General features: G+C 37.4%; 1 protein-coding gene and 1 pseudogene across 5 annotated transcripts in view; one reads left to right on the forward strand and one right to left on the reverse strand.

Moving 5' to 3' along the window:
• PYROXD1 (pyridine nucleotide-disulphide oxidoreductase domain 1) overlaps positions 1–20,949 on the forward strand; it is a 35,330-nt gene that overhangs the window by 13,452 nt on the left and 929 nt on the right. For 4 of the 5 annotated variants that reach the window (XM_077953694.1, XM_028829313.2, XM_001098386.5 and 1 more), the window contains 8 exons: positions 2,844–2,972; positions 5,913–5,986; positions 9,624–9,784; positions 10,476–10,576; positions 15,451–15,580; positions 16,417–16,529; positions 17,458–17,580; positions 20,083–20,220. In XM_077953694.1, the coding sequence (XP_077809820.1) occupies positions 2,844–2,972; positions 5,913–5,986; positions 9,624–9,784; positions 10,476–10,576; positions 15,451–15,580; positions 16,417–16,529; positions 17,458–17,580; positions 20,083–20,220 (969 nt within the window). The remainder of the gene's footprint in view (positions 1–2,843; positions 2,973–5,912; positions 5,987–9,623; positions 9,785–10,475; positions 10,577–15,450; positions 15,581–16,416; positions 16,530–17,457; positions 17,581–20,082; positions 20,221–20,949) is intronic. The other variant, XM_077953695.1, reaches the window with a different exon arrangement.
• Positions 859–1,313, reverse strand: LOC100429332 (elongin-C pseudogene; annotated as a pseudogene).

Here is a 20,949-nt window from a genome sequence, read left to right on the forward strand (position 1 = left end):
CTGGGCAATATAGTAAAAACCCATATCTACAAAAAACATACAAAAAATTAATCAGGCATGGTGGCGTGCACTTGTGGTCCCAGCTACTTGGGACACCGAGGTGGGAAGATCACCTGAGCCTGGGAGTTCAAGGCTGCAGTTAGCTGTGATTGTGCCACTGCACTCCAGCCTGGGCAACAGAGTGAGACTCTGTCTCAAAAAGAATAAACAATTTTTTAAAAAATTGATTTGAAAAATGATGTAAGGCCTGAACTGAGACAGGGACAATGTAGTTGTAAAAAATATCCAAGATTTGAGTGAGATTTCTACTATAAATTCAGCAGGACTCAGTTACCCTTTGCATGAGAATGAAGAAGGCAGTCTCAGGAAAGGATGTAGTTAGATGATTTACAGTATCCTCAGATGAGCTTTAGGCAAGATAAGAAGTACGTTTATAGTTGTTTATATAAGGCAGTTCTAATTTATGAGGTCTAACCGATAAATTAGAGATGTGTTTTATCTCCTTTAGGGATAAAACACATACCACATTTGAAACACAAGTAATTTGAGAGAAAAAAGTAAAAGTACTGAATTTTATCAGGAAACAAGAAAAAATCTGAATCCTCAAACCAGATAAGTTTCTAATACTTATAGTGGTATTACATATTCCAAGTAATATCATTGTCAATTTATTTTGTATTTGAGGTGGGCTCTCATAATATGCTAAATGTGTTGTGAGGGAATTTTTGTGTTAGGGCATTTGAATGAAGCAGAATGCCTCCCATTACCATTTGAAAAATATCCCACATGCAGTGCATGTCTGCCTTCTCTTATCCATTGTCCTTTACATTTTTTTTTTAACAGTTTATTATAATTTATTTAACAATCTAAGAAGTTCGCAGCCATCAGCAGTTCTAGTGCTATATTTCAGGTGCAGTTGGGAGTTTGGGAACTTGGTGGCGCTGTTAGTGTAGCGAACTTTGTATGTAAAATACATGCATACTTTTGATAGCACATGTGAAGGTATCTCTCTAAAATTGACCTCATTGGTTTCATTCTCAGCAAACTGACCTGGGCCACTCATGGCTTTTATCGTGTCTGATGTTAATGCATGTTCTCTTTTTACCATAAATTCATGGTCATCAGATGATATCAATTTCACATACTTGGCATCAGGGCCTTAACAGCCACCACAGGTTTTCTCTTCTCCATCCATTTTTTTTTTTTCTTAAGACGGAGTCTTGTTTTGTTGCCCAGGCTGGAGTGCAGTGGCGCAATCTCAACTTACTGCAAGCTATGCCTCCCAGGTTCACGCCATTTTCCTGCCTCAGCCTCCCGAGTAGCTGGGACTACAGGTGCCCTCCACCACGCCCAGCTAATTTTTTGTATTTTTAGTAAAGACGGGGTTTCACTGTGTCAGCCAGGATGGTCTGGATCTTCTGACCTCATGATACGCCTGTCTCGGCCTCCCAAAGTGCTGGGATTACAGGTGTGAGTCACCGCGGCTGGCCTCTCTCCATCCATCTTGTTTATATGAAATGCTACTGTGCTTCCCCAGGAACTTCAGTAGTTTCCCGGTGAGGCAAGGATGCAGAGTGTGTCACTCACTTCCTTCTGGAGAAGTGTCCTTTACATATTTTAGTGAATTAGAGATAGTATGTTTTACTTCTACATCTCCTGGCAAAAATTTAGCAGTATGGAAAGAGTTTTTGTGTGTGTTTGTGCTGTTTGTTTTTACAGCAGCTAAATGCAAATTATTTTTTAAGTTTTGTCAGTGCCTATAATTAACTTTTGTTCTTGTCAGATAAAATTCTAATGAGATTATCTGAAAGAAGACTTGTATAAAATTTCTATATGGCTTATGCTTATGCTGGATTACTGGTTTTATGTGTTTGTTTTGCAACTAAAGAGTTAATTTGGGTTATAAATGTCTCGTTGGGTATTAAGTGCTATGATACAATTTGCCAAGGTTTGTAAATAAAATAATTGGCACAAACATGAGCACTTAAATCATTCAAACAAAGTTGAACATCTCTCATAGTATCATGCGTTATGTTTAAATGTTTTCCAAAGGCTACTATTTATATGTAGTTTTTCATTCAGTATTAAAGAACGAAAGCACTAGATCTCTGATATGTAGTTTTAGACCCATTTATTTTATTAAAAATTAATATAAATTTAAAGCCAGTACATGCTAGGATTGAAGATTATCATGTTCTTTACTTATACTAAAGTATACCCCAAAAGCATTTTGTTTGCTAGTGAAGTCATTATTTTTACTTAAGAATATAAATACTGCTTTTTTTTAATAGCACTTCCTAGTCTTTTTAGATTAAGAAGATATACCGTAACTTCTTGCACCACTCACTGCGTTTCTGTACTCATAATAGATACGAAGGTATGATATGATTAGAATTACTAGGTCGTCTTATAGTAACTTCCCTTGAGATCAGAAATCTTCATCAAGGCCTGTCACAGGTGTAATGAGAAAGCTTAATTTAAAAATGTCTTGAAGTTTTGTTTTTAATCTGGGGTCAACATACCTTTTCAACCAACATGGGATTCCCTGAAGTTTAATGTAAAACTTTGCGTGAATGTACCTTTTTATTCCAGAGGAGAAAGACTGGTTTTCACAAGATCTCAGAATGGTTCATGAGCTTAAAATGATTAAGAATAACTGGATCAGTGCACGTATTCTCATGCTTAGTTTTGTAATTGCTATAACAAAGAACTGAGTGCCACCAAGAGGCAACCTTAATATGTTACGTTTTGCTTTTGCCTTATTGAATTTTTAATTTAAAGTGAAATTGTATCCATGTTGATTATGTGTCCCCCTTTTCTCCCATTGTTTAATGTATTTACAGTGCATTGTAACAGAAGATGGCAATCAGCATGTATATAAGAAACTCTGTCTGTGTGCTGGAGCTAAACCAAAGTTGATATGTGAAGGAAATCCTTACGTATTAGGAATCCGTGATACAGATAGTGCTCAGGTAACATTTTAAGGTTGAATCATGGGAAGGAAAATAAAAGACTTTTCTACATTCGAATTAAACTGTTCCACTTATGATTCCTAAATTATAATGGCAGAAGGGAATTTTGTTTCATGACCAATAAACCACAGAGTGGTTATGTTTTATTCCCACCAATTTTTCTTTCTTTTTTTTTTTTTTGAGATGAGTCTCCCTGTCACCCAGGCTGGAGCTCAGTGGAGCGATCTCAGCTCACTGCAAGCTCTGCCTCCTGGGTTCACACCATTTTCCTGCCTCAGCCTCCTGAGTAGCTGCCATTACAGGTGCCTGTCACCACGCTCAGCTAATATTTTTTTGTATTTTTAGTAGAAACGGGGTTTCACCACATTAGCCAAGATGGTCTCGATCTCCTGACCTCGTGATCCGCCTGCCTCAGCCTCCCAAAGTGCTGGGATTACAGGCATTAGCCACCGCGCCCAGCCTATTCCTGTCAATTTATTTATTTTTAGTTGATATTATGTTTTTAAGTTCATGCTGATGTGTTATCAGCGTGAGATAACCCAGATATAATGACTCTGCTGAATATTAACAACTTGCAGTACACACACATTCATTACTCTACTTTGGGAATATGTGATTTGCAGCCTAAATAATATAACACATACATGCCACATTTGAAACACAAGTTTTTTCCAAAAAGGTAAAAGCAATTCAAAAATTACGGATCTTATTCTCCAGCAAAAAAATTTCAAAAGATCTTTGTGGTACAAAATCATGATAGAATCATAGAACAGAAAAAGTCACTTGACTTATTGTTCTGCCCTAGATAAACTGTCCCAATAAGGTGAAACATCTGTATTTCGAGCATTATATAACTTCCTTTTGGTAATTTAATTCAGGGCTTATTAACCCTTATTGCCAAGAAGCTCTTCCTGGTTTCACAATACTATGTCTAGCCTCATGTTTGTTGTTCTGTCTCGTGACATGATGATTTTGCATTAATATAATTTTTTTTTTTTTTTTTTTTTTTTTTTTTTTTTTGAGACGGAGTCTTGCTGTGTCGCCCAGGCTGGAGTGCAGTGGCCGGATCTCAGCTCATTGCAAGCTCCGCCTCCCGGGTTTTTACGCCATTCTCCTGCCTCAGCCTCCCGAGTAGCTGGGACTACAGGCGCCCACCACCTCGCCCGGCTAGTTTTTTGTATTTTTTAGTAGAGACGGGGTTTCACCGTGTTAGCCAGGATGGTCTCGAACTCCCGACGTCGTGATCCGCCCGTCTCGGCCTCCCAAAGTGCTGGGATTACAGGCTTGAGCCACCGTGCCCGGCCTACATTAATATAATTTATATTCTGAAAAATTAATAAGGTTTTCTTTCAGCCTATTTGTCTCTTAATTAAATCATTAGGAATTGAGAGAAAATTTAAAGGAACTTGATTATCTTCTTGTAAACAATTTAAGTTCATATTATCAGAGATTGAGCTCATAACTGTTTCAGCTAGGTCTTCTACATACATGAACTCGTTGAATCCTCGTGATAATCCTGTGTGACGATTATTACTCCCACTTTACAAATAGGAAACTGAGATTGAGAGATTAATTATGTGTCTGTACTAATTTAGCTATTAAGTTTATCAGATACACAATTTAAACTTGTGCTTTTCACCTCTAGGTCCTAGTGCTCTTATAGGTCTTTCTTAAATTGCAATATCCTCAATGAAGGACAAACTAAAATAAACTTCAGTGGTTTTTTTTCTTGGAGAATTTCAAAGATATCAGCTTCAGTGAATATTATAAGTTTGGAGATAATAGAAACTTAGTAGGAGGGGGGAATTTTTCTGTTCAGATGTCATTTTGAAGCAATGAGACTATTCTATACTTTCGAAAGTGCCCAAAGAATTACCACTGGCTTCTGTAAGCTCATTGTGGTCTTTTTTTCTGGAGGGTGGAGGCATCAATTTATCTCTCTTAGAATGTTAATAACATTTTTTTTTCCCGTAAACGTTTGACATTATTGTGCACCTGCTACTCCTACCAACTTTGTCTGTATCATCTCACGTAATCTTTACAGAAGCATTAGGATATATAGGATATATAGTCACTTATCATTTCCATTTATTTGTGGGGTTTTTTTGGTATTTTTTTTTTGAGACAGGGTCTTGCTCTATCACCCAGGCTGGAGTGCAGTGGCGCGATCTCAGCTCACTGCAAGCTCTGCCTCCCGGGTTCACGCCATTCTCCTGCCTCAGCCTCCTGAGTAGCTGGGACTACAGGCACCCGCCACCACGCCCAGCTAATTTCTTTTTGTATTTTTAGTAGAGACAGAGTTTCACGGTGTTAGCCAGGAAGGTCTCAGTCTCCTGACCTTGTGATCCACCTGCCTCAGCCTCCCAAAGTGCTGGGATTACAGGCCTGAGCCACCGCGACCGGTGGATCATTTCTATTTGTAGTTGAAAGACCTGAGGTGCAGATAGGGTAAGCAACTTGCAAAGTCATTCAGTTAGTAATTGCTAGAGCCAGTGCTTCCAGAGTCTGCTCTTAACCGCTGTGCTGCTAAGCTTCTCATTCCTCATTCCTAGAAGTTTTGAGTGTTGAGTAACTCTAGGGAAACTGAGAGTCTAGGCAAAAAGAAAGAATAATTGATTTGGTCAAATAGTTGGGAATGTGGTAAGTTAATAGTGCCTCCTGCTGAAATTCTGAAGTACTGTAAATGTAATGACCTAAAAGGAAAGGAAAATCAGGAGAAGCATTGCTGTAAAAGCAGCTTGGGATAAAGTAGAAAAGGGAGCTTTTGTAATATTAATTGAGAGGATGTACCCTGATAGAGTGGGAAAGTGAGATTCATTTTTTTTTCTTTACAAATTCAATAAAATATTTACATTTTTAGAATATTATCATTGAAGCCTCTTATTTCAGATATTGCCCGCTATTACAAAATACTGCCTCATTGTTTTCTTTTCAACATAGGAATTTCAGAAACAGCTTACTAAAGCTAAAAGAATAATGATCATAGGGAACGGTGGTATTGCACTTGAGTTAGTGTAAGTATATATTTTTAAATATAACATATTTAAATTGTTTAAAAATCATTTGTTTTTAAATTTAACAGTTGCTTTGTGATTCATGTGATTTGTTGGCAGACTGGAAAATGTTTTTTATTCTGAAAATCAAAGATAAATATAATTTTCATACATTTTCAAGGGGAAAAATTCACCTTTTTATTTTTAGCTTTTGTGGACTCCATAATTGTAGAAATTTTATTATAAAATATATATGTTTTGGGAATGCTTTAGGTCTCAAGGTGGTTGGCCAAATTTGGCCCCTAAATGTGTTTTATAAGTATATTCTATGTTTAAAAATAATTTAAGCCGGGCGCGGTGGCTCAAGCCTGTAATCCCAGCACTTTGGGAGGCCGAGACGGGCGGATCACGAGGTCAGGAGATTGAGACCATCCTGGCTAACACGGTGAAACCCCATCTCTACTCAAAAAAAATACAAAAACTAGCCGGGCGAGGTGGCGGGCGCCTGTGGTCCCAGCTACTTGGGAGGCTGAGGCAGGAGAATGGTGTAAACCCGGGAGGCGGAGCTTGCAGTGAGCTGAGATCCGGCCACTGCACTCCAGCCTGGGCGACAGAGCGAGACTCTGTCTCCAAAAAAAAAAAAAAAAAAAAAAAAAAAAAATTTAAATATTTGCACCTTTTGAGATTTCTAGTGATAACCCTCACCACTTTTTTTTTTTTTTTTTTGAAACGGAGTCTCGCTCTGTTGCCCAGGCTGGAGTGCAGTGGCGCGATCGCGGCTCACTGCAAGCTCCGCCTCCCGGGTTCACGCCATTCTCCTGCCTCAGCCTCCCGAGTAGCTGGGACTACAGGTGCCGCCCGCCACCTCGCCCGGCTAGTTTTTTGTATTTTTTAGTAGAGATGGGGTTTCACCGTGTTAGCCAGGATGGTCTCGATTTCCTGACCTCGTGATCCGCCCGTCTCGGCCTCCCAAAGTGCTGGGATTACAGGCTTGAGCCACCGCGCCCGGCCACCCTCACCACTTTTTATTGCTTATATGATAAATCCTGCTTCACACATTCATGTTACCTGTCTGGCCAGTGTAACCTAGAATATTTGTGACTCCTGTTTTAGGATATGTGATTCTTCCAGCTCTTGGTTTTTGGTGGCTTAGGAAATGTGAACACATTAATTAATATGAAATATTTTCATCTTAAGATGACATTACAAGTTCAAAAACCATTGAGAAATATCCCGCTGTGGCCTGCAGAAGACTGATTCACTTCATGATTTTATCCTCTAGCAGATGATTGACATGAAATAGTCTGGATCTTTTTCAGGCCATAAAGTTGGGTCAGACCACAAAGAGGACAAATTTGAATCAAAATAAGGACTCTTCCAAAGCCATATCTATGCTCACTTGCATTCAATCCAACTCTCAGACTAGGTTTTTGCCCCGCTTTTAGAGGATGATCTGACCAAGTGGAAGCCTGTAGGAGTTCTTAAATTGCCTGAGTACTATAGGTAGCAGTCATTATTGTTGTTATGAAGTTTGTGGCATTGTATGTAGAAATACAGAGAAAGGGTCAAAACCAAAATGTGGGCCAAGAGGGAAGAGGTATAGATTTATTGTAAATGGGGTTTCAAATCCATGTGTATAATATATACATGACAGGTTTTCTCCATCAGCTATCACCAAAGTATCACTATTATTGTAACTGTCATTATTTACATTTAAAAATTTTATGTTCAGAAATGTTCAGAGTCTTACATTTAATCCGATTCATCATTTTCTTTAAGTTGGAGATTGAAGACAGTATAATTGGATAAAACTTATAATTTTGTATTTAGTAAGCTCTTCTTTGATAAATAAAAATGGACCCACATAATGTTATTCTCTGACTTTAGGTCTGCTAAATGATTAGGTCTTTGTCTGTCATGAAACTTGGCATATTCATACCCTTTCTACACTGTGTTTCAGTGAAAGTAATACTCATGTTCTTCATTATACATTTTTTTCAGTTATTATCTGTTTTCTTGTTTCTAAGTGTAAGTTAATCCTTTCCTTTTCAAACAGATACTGTTTTTCATAACTTTACAAAACTGCAATACCTCATTGTCTGTTTTTGTAGAGTCATTTTAAAAATGAAAGCATATTTCCCCTCTGTATGTGATGATGATCGTCAAACTTGTGCATCTTGCATAGTTCAAGTTAGGAAAAGAGGATTAGAAGGTGTCTTCAGAGGTAGAGCAAGTACTGAAGTTTCTTGTGGTTGCTTGTAATAACTTCGTCTGCTAGTCAGTCATCAGTATGTTAAACTACACTGATAGGTGTTGTAATATTACTTTAAATTTAAAAATGGTAATACAAATTCCCAGTTTATCAAAAAGAAAGCATTACATGATAACTATATGTCTGTATGTGAATTGAAATACAAACTTTTTTTACCAAATGTGTGTGTATTCCACTTTCCACTGGTCAGTAATGCTATATGACAGACTAACATAAAATTGAATGTTCACCCACTAATCTGAAATTTGGTGACTAAATGTTTACTGACATAGGAGAGCTGGAAAAGTAAAGACTTATTAGATGAAGCAAGGAGCTCCTTATCACCATATGTTGAAAAGTGTGAATATCAAGTGACCTGGATTCAGATGTACTAAACCCTTTTTCTGTAATCTGTTTATTGATTAGTTTTGAAAAGTTGTATAACCTAACTATGTTATATCAGTCTGCAAAATAAAGATGGCAGTACTTTGTACCGTAAAGAAATGTGAAAAATTAATACCTTAACTTTTTAATTACAGTATTTTATTAGTATTGCAAGTTTAGATAGAATCCTATTATAGTTAGGATGGCCAATATAGCTTGTTTGACTGGGATTGTCTCCATTTCCACCAATTGTACCAAAAATGACTATTAGTAGCAGATAGTATACCAAGTTAGATGATAAATTATATGATCACCTTAATTATAATGGACTTCAGGGACTTTGTGAAACGAATATTGTTAGGAAAACCACTTCTCAGTATCTAAACCTTCAATAAAATATCACATGCCCATTACCTTACATTAGTGGTAAATAGTAATAGAAGGTGGCTTATATATACCATGTCCATTCGTTCCTTCCTCTAAGATCCTTGATCTTGATCCTTAAGATTTTTAGCTTATAACTCTGATTCTCTCCATTTTCTGTCTCCTTCCACAATGTGCTTTGAAGATACAAAAAGTCGTTACCAAATAAGTGACTGATTCTCAATGTTATAGCTATGTACCATCCATCCATTACTGATTACACTATAACCAGAGTTTTTAAAAAGCACTGCTTACCCCTGGGGGCCATTCATATAATAAGTGTGTTGTAGAAATTGAACATTTTCTAATGATGTACATTGTAATGAAATTACATGTATTTGTCACTTAATACATATTCATATTCAGTACATGTATTTGTCACCTAAAGGTTCTTTCTGTAAACAGCTTTAGTTTCTTTTACTATTCTATTTTTCTTAGTATCTTTAAAGAACGTTAATATTCCTCTTTGTAATCAGTTTTTTCCAGTTTGCCTTAAAAATGTGTTCCCTGCTTTTACTTCAGGAGATCATTATTTGCAAATACAAAGATTTTTTACTTAGACTTTTGAAATTACTCTTAGTAACTTCAATATTGTTTTAGGTATGAAATTGAAGGCTGTGAAGTGATTTGGGCCATTAAAGATAAAGCTATAGGGAATACTTTCTTCGATGCAGGAGCAGCTGAATTCTTGACTTCAAAGCTCATTGCTGAAAAACCAGAGGCTAAAATTGCACAGAAAAGAACCAGATATACAACTGAAGGTAAGCGTAGCACCTAGCTCTTAATTCTCATACAAAACTTTGTTTTAACCATATAGAAAAGGGCTACAAGAAAATTTAATAAAACAAATTTTGGAAATAGTAATATGGGTATTTATGTATCTTTACATGAAGTTTTCAGATTTTCTATTATATATATTTTATATATGTATGTATTTTATATGTACAATTAAAATAAATTTAAAATGAATTGAATAACTCAGCCCATCTGCATCTTTGCAAAGAGATGCTACATTTGGGCAACACCTAAAGAAGTTTTGTAAAAAATGCAATGATAATATAAACATATTTTTTAAGTTTGATGTCTTTAAAAAATTTTTAGATCATAAAATTAAACGAGTTTTGTACATTTTGGAGGTGCTAAAAATTGACAAAATTACAAAAATTCGAAGGCTAATTCTCTTGCCCTTCAGATTAACCAATGTAACATCCAAAATGTAAGTTGAGTGTGTTTATACACAACTTACACAGTTGAAAGAGTATCCATTTTGTAACTCTCCATCAGAAAAATATTAAAATAATGACTAAAATGATTAATAGAGGTAACATAGTTTAGTCATGCTGTAATGTATGTATATATATGAATCGTTACGTTGCCTAAATAAAAAACTTCAGAACACTAACCTATTTCTCTACCTGGTAATTTTTATATTATTTAATTTCATCTCTTTAGGAAGGAAAAAGGAAGCTAGAAGCAAATCTAAAGCAGATAATGTAGGCAGTGCGTTGGGACCAGATTGGCATGAAGGCTTGAATCTTAAAGGAACAAAAGAGGTATCTTTTCATATACTGACTGGACATGTCAAAATGTAATTTTAAATTCTTGAACCATTTATTAAAGACTGGTTATAGATATATAGTCAATGAACTGCTAGGTCACTTTACTCAAAATCGATAGTGCTAGGAAGAGACTTCCAATCCAGTTGGTCCATTTGGCCACCAAAGAAAAGTGAATGTCAAAGCATCTAAGACTGGATCTCAGCCTGCGTTTTAACTCGTGAGGTGTGATACTGTAATATATATACGGTCATTCCTTGGAGTATTGCAGGTTCAGTCCCAGACCATCACAGGAAATAAAATATCACAATAAAGTGAGCCACATGAATTTTTCAGTTTCCCAGTGCATACAACAGTTAGATTTATAACATACTGCAGTCTATTAAATGTGCATTAGCATTATGTCTAAAAAAACAATGCACATACCTTAATTTAAAGGTACTTTATTGCTTAACATGCTGGCAATCATCTGAGCTCAACAAATCATAATCTTTTTGTTGGTGGAAAGTTTTGCCTCAGTATTGGTGGCTGATGACTGATCAGGGTGGTGCTTGCTGAAGGTTTGGGTGGCTGTGGCAATTTCTTAAAATAACAAGGAAGTTTGTCCCATCAGTTGACTCTTCCTCTCATGAAACATTTCTCTGTAGCATGTGAAGCTGTTTTATAGCATTTTGCCCAGAGTAGAATTTCAAAAGTCAATTCTCTCAAACTCTGCTACTGCTTTATCAACTAAGTGTATGTAATACTTTAAATCCTTTATCATTTCAACAATACTCATAGCATCTTCACTAGAAATAAACTCCATCTCAGATAAGTACGTTCTTTGCTCATCCATGAGAAACAACTCCTTATCTTTTCAAATTTTATCATGAGATTGCAGCAATGTAATCTCATCTTCAGGATTCACTTCTAATTATAGCTCTTTTATTATTTCTACCACGTCTACCTTTCTCCATTGAAATCTTGAACCCCTCAAAGTCATCCATGAAGATTGGAATAAACTTTTTTCAAGCTCTTGTTAATGTTGATATTTTGACTTCCTCCCTTGAATCATGAATGTTCTTAATAACATCTAGAATGGTGAATTCTTTCCAGAAGGTTTTCAATTTACTTTTCCCAGATCCATCAGATGCCTCACCCTTTGTGGCAGCTATAGCCTTATGAAATGCATTTCTTTAATAAGACTTGAAAGTAAGAATTACTCCTGGATCCATGGGCTGCAGAATGGATATTGTATTAGCAAGCATGAAAACAACATTCATCTCTTTGTGCATCTCTGTCAGAAATCTTGGGTGACCAAGTACCTTGTCAATGAGTGTAATATTTTGAAAGGAATCTTTTTTTTCTGAGCAGTAGGTCTCAATGGTAGGCTTCAAATATTCAATAAACCATGTAAACAGATATGCTGTGTATTACTGCATTTTCACAGTATTATAAAGAAATACCTGAGAGTGGTAATATTTATAAAGAAAAGAGGTTTAATTGGCTCATGGTCCCACAGGCTGTACGGGAAGCATGACTGGGGAGGCCTCAGGAAACTTCAATCATGGGGGAAGGGGAATTAGGCACATCTTACATGGCCAGAGCAGGAGGAAGAGAGAGAAAGGGGCTGGTGCCGCACACCTTTAGACAACCCGATCTCATGAGAACTCTATCATGAAAACCATTAAGGATGGTGCTAAACTATTAAAAACTGTCCCCATGATCCAGTCACCTCCCACCAAGCCGTACCTCCAACACTGGGGATTACAATTTGATATGAGATTTGGGCGGAGAACCAGACCGAAACCATATCATGCTGTCATCCAGGCTTTGTTGTTCCATTTATAGAAGACAGGCAGGGTAGATGTAGTAAAGTTCTTAAGGGCCCTAGAACTTTCACAGTGGTAAATAGGCATTGGCTTCAACTTCAGATCACCAGTTACGTTATCCCCTAACAGGAGAGTCTGCCTGTCCTTTGAAGCCAGGCATTGACTTCTCTATAGCTGTGAAGGTCCTAGATAGCATCTGTTTCCACTAGAAGGCTGTGTCATGTACACTGAAAATCTATTGTTTAGTGTAGCCACATTAATCAGTTATCAATTGTATTTTTTTGTTGTAGAGATGCTTCTTTCCTTAAACCTCATGAACCAACCTCTACTAGCTTCAGCCTTTTCTTCTGCAGCTTCCTCACTTCTCTCAGCCTTGACAGAATTGAGAACAGTTAGGGGCTTACTCTGGGTTAGGCTTTGGCCTAGGGGAATGTTGTGGCTAGTTTAATCTCTCCACACCACTAAAACTTTCTCCATATCAACAAGAAGACTGTTTCGCTTTCTCCTCATTCATGTGTTCACTGGGTTACCAGTTTAGATTTACTTCAAGAATGTTTCCTTTGCATTCACAATTTGGCCAGCTGTTCAGTGCAAGAAGCCTGACTTTCCACATGCCTTCCGCAATAAGCCTAATAATCATTGCTAGCTTTTGATTTAAAGTGAGAGATATGTGATCCTTCCTTTCACTTGAACGCTTAGAAGCCACTACAGAGTAACTGATTGCCCTGGTTTCAGTATTATTGTGTCTCTGGGAATAAGGAGGCCCAAGGAGAGGGAGAGACATAGGACAACAGCTGGTTGATGGAGCAGTCAGAACACAGAACATTTATCGATTAAGTTCACTGTGTTAGGTGGGTGTGGTTCATGACACCCCAAGACAATTACAATAGTACATCAAAGATTACTAATCACAGATCACCATAGAAGATCCAATAATGATGACAACTGTGAAATACTGCAAGAATTACCAAAATGTGACAGAGACACAGAATGAGCACACGCTATTGGAAAAATGGCACCAATAAGACTTGCTTGATGTGGGGTTGTCACAAACCTTCAATTTGTAAAAAACACACTGTCTGTAAAACAATAGTGAAGTGCAATAAAATATTATGCCTGCAGGTTTCTGGCACACAGCTCCTAAACTTTTTGGCATCTCCAAAGTGTTGTGTCCTTTTGTATGCTAACGAGTTGACTGGTTAGCCCCTAGGTGGCTTCAGAATGGGGACTGGTCACAGGAAAGACCAAGGCATGATTAGAGAATTTAGACTTTTCAACCCCCAGGAAAGGAAAGGGGTTGAAGGGTAAGCCAATCACTAGCAGTCAATGATTTAATCAGTCACCTACATAACACATTTCCATGAAAACCCAAAAGGACTGGGTTTGGAGAGCTTCTGGATAGCCGAACGTGTGGAAGTTGCTAGAGGGTGGTCTATCTGGAGAGAGCATAGAAGCTCCATGCCCCTTCTTATATGCTTTGCCCTATGTATTTCTTCCTCTGTTTCCTCGTGACATCCTTGATAATAAACCAGTAAATGTAAGTGAAGTGTTTCCCCAAATTCTGTGAGATGTTCTAATAAATTAATTGAACCTAAGAAAGGGGCTCATGGGAGCCCCTTGATTTGTAATTGGTTAGTCAGACGAACTGGTGAAACACCCGGGACTTGCAGTTGGTATTGGAAGTAGAAGACAGTCCTGTGAGATTGATCCCTCAACATGTGGGACCTGATGCTATCTCCAGGTAGATAATAACATCAGAACTGAATTGAATTAGAGGACAGCCAGATGGTGTCCTGTGCAGAATAAGTGCTTGCTTAGTGTGTAGAAAACACCCCACGCATTTGGTCGCAGAAGTATCCTGTGTTGTGAGAGTATAGTAGGAGAAACTAAGTTTGTTTTTTCCTGTATCCTCAGATCAGGGATAGAACTCTTTATACCCAGACTGCAGTGAATACACCTGCCCTATTTTAAATTAATCTTTTCTCAAAGGTCATTTCAGATGCATGCAGTAAACTTATAAAAGTTATTAGATTGATTAGAAATATACACTTAATATCCTAATTGGATAAGGAGATGATTTGCTTTTCCTCGTTTTGTTAGATATTTTGATTTTGTAATAGTTGTTAAAAGGCTGTGAAAACTAAATGTTGTAAGAAGCATGTATGCAGTCCTTCGTTACTGTGTGTGGTTTCTTTAGAGCATTGGTTTTTGGCTTTCAGTAGGTGGGAGGGGGGCTGGCTGCATAGTGTATCTAATTTACGTGATGGAAATTATACAAAGTCCCTTCTTTCTGCACCTTCAGATTCCAATATTAATTATATTTTTAACCTGAGGACTTCAACAGTTTAATTCAGTAAGCATTTATTTAGTACTTACTACCTACTTGGGACTTTATTAATGTTCAGGGATATAACAATAAGTCAAGACAGATCTGACCTGAATAAATTTTTATAGTCCATAACTTTTTTTTTTTTTTTTTTTTTTGAGACAGAGTCTCGCTCTGTCGGCCAGGCTGGAGTGCTGTGATATGATCTCGGCTCACTGCAACCCGCCTGGGTTCAAGCGATTCTCCTGCCTCAGCCTCCCGAGTAGCTGGGACTACAAGCACACGCCACTAGGCCCAGCTAATTTTTTAATTTTAGTAGAGACAGGGTTTCACCATATTGGTCAGGCTGGTCTCAAACTCCTGGCCTCAGGTGATCCACCCACCTTGGCCTCCCAGAGTGCTGGTATTATAGGCATGAGCCACTGTGCCCAGCAACTACTGTAATTAAAAATATATATATTTGTAATTATCAATGAGGCCTAGACTAAAAAACATTCCCTCGATGCTGTCTGCTAATGCAGATACCAAATCTCTTAAGTTACTGAATGAATTTTCGTTCACTCCTTTCATGTGCATAAAGAGACTTATTTTAGGGCAGTCAATGTGTTTTCATTTGTATTATAAGAATTATGCTTTCTATATGTTTCTACAAGTATAAGTTTTTTCTTCATCATTAGTAACCCAGGTCACTCTTTCTGGAAGTATTATGCTAACTAGTATTTTCTTAATGTTAGTTTTCTCATAAGATTCACCTTGAAACTATGTGTGAAGTAAAGAAAATCTACCTTCAGGATGAGTTTAGAATTTTGAAGAAAAAGTCCTTCACTTTCCCGAGAGACCCTAAGTCAGTTACAACTGATACAGGCAAGTAATGAAAGAAGAAGAAATATATATAACCACTTAATTAAAAGGAAAGCAATTTAATCCTGCTGTGTTATATATTAAACATAACTTCATATTTCCATATAAAATTTAAACATGAAAAGTAAAGACCATAATGTAATAACATTCACTTCATTTCACTATCCGTTGTTTTCTAGTAAATTAAACTGTGTAGGGCATTACATCTTACATAGAGTTCATAGTGTTTTGATCAACAATCAGAATATATTGTAAATCCAAATAAAACAATAACTTGCAGCTCTTAAAGGTGACATGATTTCACCCAAATCGGATTGAAAATGTATATTTTGGGGACTAAGATGCAGCTTTCCTAACTCCAATTCCACAACTCCTCTGAGAATTGCCATGATTTGAAGAAATACACTCAGTGAACTAGCATATGAAATATTCTACTGTTCTGAATTCTTCATATTTTTCCATAGGAAAGGGGAATTTGAATAGGAATAGTGAGGGAAAACACCCAGTTGAACTAAACACGAGGTGGCGTGTAAAGTATTATGAAAGATTTTAAGAGAAATAATTTAAATTTACTTTGTCAAAATGTATGTGTCCAAATTTGAAGGAAGAACATTTGAAATGCCATGGTTTTAAAATTATACCCAAACAAGATGATGTCAATTGCATTAAAATTGCTTTAGCAAATATGCCTCATAAGAATTACTAAGGAGTGTGCTACAAAGTCATCTCTTGCCTACCTTTTACTTTCTTTCTTTGTTTCTAGTCATTGTAGTCACATGCGCTGCTGTGGTGGTGGTTCCACTTGCAGATAAAGTCTGTTTTTCTTTTTTTTCTTAAAGAGATGTGGCCTGTCTATGTGGAATTGACCAATGAAAAGATATATGGCTGTGATTTCATTGTCAGTGCTACAGGAGTTACACCAAATGTAGAACCTTTTCTCCATGGTAACAGTGTAAGGTGAAACTTCTTTGTCCAGCTGTGAATATATTTGAAGTATTTTTGTGAAGATCTTTAGTTCTCAAACATGAATAATAATTATTTTAGTATACAACTGTAACTTGATATGGTTGAAAACAGTTTGGTTAAAACATTGTCTTGGCCGGGCGCGGTGGCTCAAGCCTGTAATCCCAGCACTTTGGGAGGCCGAGATGGGCGGATCACGAGGTCAGGAGATCGAGACCATTCTGGCTAACACAGTGAAACCCCGTCTCTACTAAGAAATAAAAAAATAGCCGGGCGAGGTGGCAGCGCCTGTAGTCCCAGCTACTTGGGAGGCTGAGGCCGGAGAATGGCGTGAACCTGGGAGGCGGAGCTTGCAGTGAGCTGAGATCCGGCCACTGCACTCCAGCCTGGGCTACAGAACGAGACTCCGTCTCAAAAAAAAAAAAACATTGTCTTGATTTACAGTATTTCTTACTGCTTAAAATCCTCACATAGTTACATCCTGGCATAAGCGTCATCAGTAATGGTTTATAATGTACAATTTGTTTATCTAAATGTTGGTAAGAGACTGACGCCTCCTGTGACTTCTCAAAAGTGATTCTTTTAGAGAAACCATCTTGTATTTTTTGCTTTTCAACACTTGAAGCTTACAAAAGAAAAAAGAATATTCTTATAGTTATGGGTAGGGTAGCAAGATGGTTATTGGATACTTTTCATGTTGAAATTCTAAGAATTTTATGGATCAATCTTAGTTGGAATTTGATCCATGGAAATTCGGCTGACGTGTCTCTAAACTTTGTGGCTATTTTTCATTTTCTCATTAAAGATGAGCATGCCAAAGTGTAACAGTTTAATTTGTTTTTACCTTAGAATGGAAAAAATCATGTTTCTTTTTATTTATTTTTTTACCACTAACGCTTACGGGGAACATTGTTTAGTTTAATCTAGGAGAAGATGGTGGCCTGAAAGTGGATGATCATATGCACACATCCGTTCCTGATGTCTATGCTGCCGGTGACATCTGTACTGCATCCTGGCAGCTGAGCCCAGTCTGGCAGCAGGTAAGCTAGCATATGTGATCATGTTTTTATCAGAGATTCTGTCTGAAAATAAAGCGGTTGTTACCAACAAATCCAACTTCTGGTTTTCCAACTTTGCTGCTTAAGTGGGAAGCTAGCAGAGAGTTGTTATATATATTTAAAAAAAAAAAAAAAAAACTAGAATATTTCCCTGTTTGGTAAGTTATTATAATGGTAGATTGGGCTATCTTTTAATTTAAAGGAAATTATGGGCTGTCACTTTGTTTTTCATTCTTACGTGCTTGTCAGCACTGTCCAGGAGAACTTTTTGTGATGATAGAAATGTTTAATTCTGCACCATCCAGTCAGGTAGCCAGCAGTATATAACATGAGCAATTGAAATGTGGTTAACGTGACTGAGGACCTGAATTTTTATTTTTACTTACTTTTCATTAACTTTAAATAGCTATATGTGGCTAGTGGCTACCATGTTGGACAGCACAACTTTAGATTTAAAAAACTACTAAGATTGTAAATTATATAGATAAAGCATTCTATTCCTGGATGATCCTATTCTGTCCCTGTGGTAATTATTACTACAAAATGTTCCTGGCCGGGAGCGGTGGCTCACGTCTATAATCCCAACACTTTGGAAGGTCGAGGCAGGTGGATCATCTGAGGTCAGGAGTTCGAGACCAGCCTGAACAACATGATGAAACCCTGTCTCTACTAAAAATACAAAAAATTAGCTGGGCACGGTGGCATGCGCCTGTAATCCCAGCTACTCAGGAGGCTGAGGCAGGAGAATCACTTGAACCTGGGAGGCGGAAGTTGCAGTGAGCTGAGATCACGCCACTGCATCCCAGCCTGGGCAACAAGAGCAAAACTCCGTCTCAAAAAAAAAAAAAAAAAAAAAAAAAGTTCCTGTCGTAAACTCCTTTCCTGAGCCTTAACAAGTCCCAACTAGATCCAGACTTTTTCGAACCCTCACAGCTTTACCTACGTCCTCCTAACGGTGGAACAAAAATACTAGAGGAAGATAAAGACAGTGACCAGAGGTGTGCAGAGGAGTAGAGACCTAGGTAGATGTTTGAGATAAAGGAACCCTGCAACATTTATCTTTGTTAAAGACCAGCTCCACAATGAGGGACTTTATTCATTCAGATTAACTATGCAGTGTGAAGTAGTAGAAGAGCTAAAAGTATTTCAAGAGGCAGCACCATCATTTTGTGTTCTTACAGGCAGTAGAGACATCAGTCATAGGAGAGTGGTTGCAGCCTTTTTGTTTCTAACCTGCCCCATTCTATGTCATTTCTGTGGCAAGACTATCACAAATTCTTAGAGTTGGAATTTGTGGGTTTTTTTTTTAACATTTTTAATTCTCCGGCGTAAATTATATCTTAATGTGTTATAATCTGAAAGAGGGGAAAAAAATCCAAAAATAAACAGATGTCCCTTGTTTTGAGTGCACCTTATAGACCCCATATCTTGGCTTACACAAGCAGTAAGGATACTAATTAGTTTACGCAGTTCAAGATGCAAATTTTCAGGCCACTTCTATTAGCTGTTCTCTAGTTGTAACTGTGCTCAGTTTTTTCTGACCTCCAGCCATAAACTGCCTTTCACTTTATCAAATCTATACCTTGTTTACAGAGGAGATTGAAAAAAAAATCTGTATCACTTCTGCTAGAAAGACTTAAAGCTCATGTCTATGATTATGATATTATTTCTGCAAACAAAAGATAGCATTAAGTATATATGCACATACAGGGAGGTAGAAGGAAACCAAGTGCTTATTAGAGGCCAGTCTATTTAATTCTCTCAGCAGTTACGGAGTAGGTAGTGTTATGTTTATGTTTCAGGTAAATGAACTGAGGCTCAAGAAAACTTAACTATATGTGTAGATCTGGTGATATTAAAATCCACCGTGACTTCCAAGATCAGTGTTCTTTTATACCAGGGAGTCTCAAAACTTTGTAGAAATAAAATAAAAATACAATAGAGGATAAATTGATACTGTCATACAAAACAATTTAAATGACTTCCCAGAATCAGTTGCTGAAATATTTATGTTATCCTGGGGTGAGGCACCAACAGTCTGTCTGACCACTGAGGTCAACAGCATGACAGACCTTAACTAGTGCATAAAAGTGAAGGTTGCTGGAAAACAGAACAAATTCTTCAGTGATAATTTGACATCTCTATTAATGGTGATGACAAATTTTTGAAGAAAGGACTGGTTAATTAAAACATTTTTCTCACCTGGTATAGCTTAATATCGTTTCACAATATTTAATAGAAATGCTACTAAAACAGGCATGATTGGTACCATCTTTTAATTTTAGAGGCACTAATTTAGATAGAATTAACAAATACCAAAAATCAGTCTGATTAGTTGTCCATTGGTGACTGCTTCTGTGGCAAAGATGACAGAAGGACTCTCAAACATTGAACTCCTTTAAGTGAATTTACGAGGTTAAGATAACATTTTTCAAATACTGATCATGACAAATGACATTGTGTAACATTTTTTCATTATTTCAGATGAGGCTGTGGACCCAGGCTAGACAGATGGGATGGTATGCAGCAAAGTGCATGGCTGCAGCGAGTTTAGGAGACTCCACTGACATGGATTTCAGCTTTGAACTGTTTGCTCATGTGACAAAATTTTTTAACTATAAGGTAAGATAGTTAAGCATATTAACGCCTTCTCTGCTTGTTAGTCTTACGACTATGGTAAATTGTCTAATTTTCTTGCTTGAATAAAAATGTACATAGTTTTAATCATCTTACAAAAAAATGACATTTTTCATTTCTTACAAACCAATACCTGGTATTATTGCTGGTGTTAATCCCTAATCATCTGATAATTATTATCCACCTTACTACTATTCTATTTTAGTTAAGAGGGGAAAAAATTTCTCTCCAGATCTGTTCCCCGTTGGTGCATTTTTAACTTTTACTTGTGATTCATCCTTTCTTTGTGAAGGGAACTAACAGCTATTGTACACAAAAATAAACCAAGTGCCTTCCTGTATGTATTATCTTATTCAGTCCTCTTTACATTACTCTGACGAAAGTTGTTTTGCGTTTCCCCCCCCCCCCTAATTTACAGAGGAGAAACATACTCAAAAGGCTCAGGGAAATTTTTTTTTTTTTTTTTTTTGAGACGGAGTCTCGCTCTGTCGCTCAGGCTGGAGTGCAGTGGCGCAATCTCGGCTCACTGCAAGCTCCGCCTCCCGGGTTCACGCCATTCTCCTGCCTCAGCCTCCCGAGTGGCTGGGACTACAGGCGCCCGCCCCTGCGCCCGGCTAATTTTTTGTATTTTTAGTAGAGACGGGGTTTCACCATGGTCTCGATCTCCTGACCTTGTGATCCGCCCACCTCGGCCTCCCAAAGTGCTGGGATTAC

Source organism: Macaca mulatta, chromosome 11 (assembly GCF_049350105.2).
Source record: "Macaca mulatta isolate MMU2019108-1 chromosome 11, T2T-MMU8v2.0, whole genome shotgun sequence".
Lineage (NCBI taxonomy): Eukaryota > Metazoa > Chordata > Mammalia > Primates > Cercopithecidae > Macaca > Macaca mulatta.